The sequence below is a fragment of the Fukomys damarensis genome, unplaced genomic scaffold (genome assembly GCF_012274545.1).
Source record: "Fukomys damarensis isolate Sample0158 unplaced genomic scaffold, DMR_v1.0_HiC HiC_scaffold_23, whole genome shotgun sequence".
In the NCBI taxonomy this organism is placed as follows: Eukaryota; Metazoa; Chordata; class Mammalia; order Rodentia; family Bathyergidae; genus Fukomys; species Fukomys damarensis.
Window position 1 is genome coordinate 64,570,836 of NW_022900935.1, and position 3,317 is coordinate 64,574,152.

The following is a 3,317-nucleotide window of genomic DNA, read 5'->3' on the forward strand; positions in this document are numbered from 1 at the left end:
CAGAGGGCCGGGCCGTGTGCTGGCCCAATCCTGGGGCCGCTCTCACGAGGCTGCTGCTTCCTCATTTCAGTCCTGCCAGACTCATCGCTGCCCTCCACCGCTGGGCCAGGGCCTTGCATGCTTGGAGCTGGCCGCTCCCTGGGCCCTGTAAGTCATGTCCAGTGTCCGTGGGGTGTGACTTGGTGCTGGCCCAGAGAAGTCACCCACCGACTCTGGCCTGACGTTGCCTCTCCATCCTCACGGCAGATGCTCCTGGCTCAGGATGGGGTTCCTGAGAAACCTCTGGGGGATCAGAATACCCAGGTGGGAATCCCTTTGGGGAGCCCTGGTCCACCCAGCTCCGCAGCCTCGCCTCCCGGGACACTGCACAGCGGCGGCTGCTGTCCCCAGCTGGGCCGTCACTGCCCGGCATCTGGAGAGGGTCGTGTGCTCAGGGCAGTGGCCTGGGCAGTGGTCAGAGTTCTAACGTTGAAGGAGGGTCTGGGGGGCACGCAGAGGAGGCTGCATTCGTGTTGGGTAAGGTCGGAAATTGCCGGGCTGTGCATATCACCTGCACCCCTGCACCCACACACCCGTGTTCGTGACCCCACAGGGCCATGTAGCGAGCCCGTGCACCTGTGCGTGTGACTGCCACACGCCTGTCTCGTGTCCTACTAGTTCCATGATGTGCTCAAAATCAGCCCCTCGCTGGGACCACAACTGGCAGGTTTCCATGAGCCCTGCAGCACGCCCTGTGCCACCCCTCCCCGTGTGCCGCCTCACTGTACAGAGGTTGCAGGACCCAGGCCTGCCTTAGGCAGAGCGGCTGCCACCTGTGGGCGGCGTGACCAGTGTCCTTGTGGACAGTGAAGACCGGAGCCAAAGCGAGTGGGCAGGGAGCCTTTACTCTGTTCTGCACTACTGTCGCAAGGACAGGGGGACGGAGCCACGCCCTTCCCAGTGCCCAGGGAAGGAAGGCGGCTGTCTGCCCCCTGCTCCCCAGCGCCGCCATGTAGATACTCAGTGTGAGTCAACCTGGAGGAGAGTGGCCTGGAGGACCACAGGAAGGCCCGCTCTTCCTGAGGGCACACTGGGGTACCTGTCCTGGAAGTCGTACTCTGCCAGGGCGGGTGCCCCAGGAGGCCTGGCAGGATGTCTTCTCACCCCACTGTGGTGGTGCAGGGCCCACTCCCCAGCTCCCAGCCGAATGGGTTCTGCAGTTCGACTGTCAGTCTCCTCAAGGGTGCCCGGGTGCTCCGGTGGAGACAGCTGAGGGGGTGCCATGGCACCAGCAGCACCGCCCTCCGGCCTTCCTGAGGGCTGTACATGCAGATCTTGGCAGGATTCCCTGGTCCCAGGCTCCTGCGCGGCTGCATGAGGCCTGCATGTCAGCCCAAGCATCTGCCCAATGCCCGCAGCGGCAGCCAGACGAAGCTGGCTGAGCCAAGGGAGGGAAGCCAGGGGCTCTGGTCACCGTGAGGGGAGGTCACCCCTGCTCTGCGTGGGACACCAGTCTGTGTCTGGGTAGAGAAGACAATGAACAGACCTAAACCTGGAACAGAGGGAGGGTCAGGGTCAGGGCTGTCCTGGTGAGGCTAGATCAGCACCCCTAGTCACCGCTCACTCACCGTGTGGGGTCCTGCTGTAGGCTGAAACCCGCCACATTCACCACATTAAGGGGGTTCTCAGGACCCCCATAGCTTAGGGTAACCTGGAAGAGAAGGGGGCAGTGAGGCCCAGTGGTCTTCTTCATGTGTCTGGCACTTGCCTCCAGAGCCCTCTTCCTGGAGGAGATGTTGCTTGCCTCTTTACTCTGGGAAACAGGAGAGCCCCTTTCACAAGCCCCAGGATAGCTGTGGACATGTGTTCTTGTGCCCCACAGGCAGAGGGATCTGCCCAAGGTCCGCGTGGAAATCCCAATGCCGAGACCACCCTGCACCTATACCGGCTGTGGGCCTACCAGGTTGATGGGTTGGCCAGTCCGGACCCCTGGAGGAGCAGGGGCCAAGGCTGTTGGCAGGACATCTGCTGAGCCACAGGGAGCCAGGCCTACCTGCTGTAGCACAGCATCCATCGGCAGCCTCTGCAGGTTCTCCAGGTGGGAGTGGAAGAGGGGGCTATGCAGCAAGCGGGCCCCCAGCAGTCCTTCCACAATGTAACCCACTGTGCAGTCATCTGGAAGCCGCACCCGCTCTGCAGTGCTCATGAAGCTGCCTAGGCTGGGGGGAGAGGCTGGTCAGCACCTCCTTGGGCCTCAGCTCCCAGCCCGGGCAGCAAGGTGCCCACTCACCTGGCCCAGGGGCTCATCTTGAGGGCAAGGCCCCTGCTCAGGCAGAACCCGGCTCCACCAGTAGCAAACCAGAACTTGACTGTGGTTGCCTGGAAATGGGGGAGCTCCTGTCATGGTGGCCCACTCCTGGGCTCCTTACCCCTCACCCTTCATTGGCCCCAAGTGCCTTCTGCAAGCCACCCCAAGGAGAGCCTGGCAGGGAGACCGCCAGCCCGGCACTCACGGTCCCACCTCCCTGGACCCTCTCGGTGGCCTCAATGGGATGGTCCAGGCTGGGACGCCCCAGGTAGACATCCTGGTTGGGAGAGAAGGTGGACAGCAGGTGCAGCAGTGTGGCGGGATTCACATAGTTGTCATCATCCACGTGGCAGAACCACCTGTGGTGGGGAGAGTCCTGTGCAAGGGCCCGCGAGGTGGCTGGAGGGTCCCCTGCATGAGCCCGGGCCCCAGAGGATGGACAGGGTCAGCTTACTTGCGCCCAGACTCGATGAACTTGTCGTACTCCACGGACATCTTACAGCACAGTGCCTGGCGGGTGCGCACTGCGGAACAGTTGGTGTTGATGATGTGGCTGCCTGGCCAGGTAGAGACACAGGAGAGTGAGGGTCCATGCCCAGCCTGCCCCTGAGGTGGAGGCCAGCTGGGGCTGTCCCGCCACCCCTCTCAGCTCTCCCTGCAGCTCCAGCTCAGCTGTCACTTGGCTGTTAGTGACTGAAGATCACAGTCCCTTGGGACCCGATGAGCAGAGACAGGGCTAAGGCAGGACAGCCCTCACCAGGGCTGCACGGGAGGATTTCCTGCCAAATCCTGTTTGGGCTGGACTGCTGTGATGGAGCCCTGGCAGGGGCGACCTGGTTCCGCCGAGCACCGCCTGTGTGACCCCGGGGCAGCGCCTCGCCCTCCCTGGGCCAGGGTAACAGCTCAGTAGTGGCCCCTTTGTGGCGGGCACGACATCGGAGCCGCGAGGCCAGGGATCGGGGTCTCACCTGCCTGCCGCTGGAGCTCAGGGTCGTCCCCGTCCGTAAAGATGAACGTCTAGGGGAGAAAC

General features: G+C 63.3%; 1 protein-coding gene across 2 annotated transcripts; it reads right to left on the reverse strand.

Annotated features, from left to right (window-relative positions):
- Window positions 1–865: 865 nt before the first annotated feature.
- On the reverse strand, window positions 866–3,317 carry Rfng (RFNG O-fucosylpeptide 3-beta-N-acetylglucosaminyltransferase). Of its 2 annotated transcripts, none has more exons than XM_019206695.1 (7): window positions 3,256–3,317; window positions 2,742–2,840; window positions 2,493–2,646; window positions 2,270–2,358; window positions 2,033–2,198; window positions 1,608–1,690; window positions 866–1,531 (listed from the first exon to the last, which is right to left on the reverse strand). In XM_019206695.1, exons 2-7 carry the CDS (start codon window positions 2,780–2,782, stop codon window positions 1,450–1,452), a joined length of 615 nt encoding a protein of 204 aa, XP_019062240.1. In that variant the 5' UTR covers window positions 2,783–2,840; window positions 3,256–3,317; the 3' UTR covers window positions 866–1,449. The 2 variants fall into 2 exon arrangements, with proteins under 2 accessions (XP_019062240.1, XP_019062239.1); XM_019206694.1 differs by having other exon boundaries at window positions 2,742–2,844.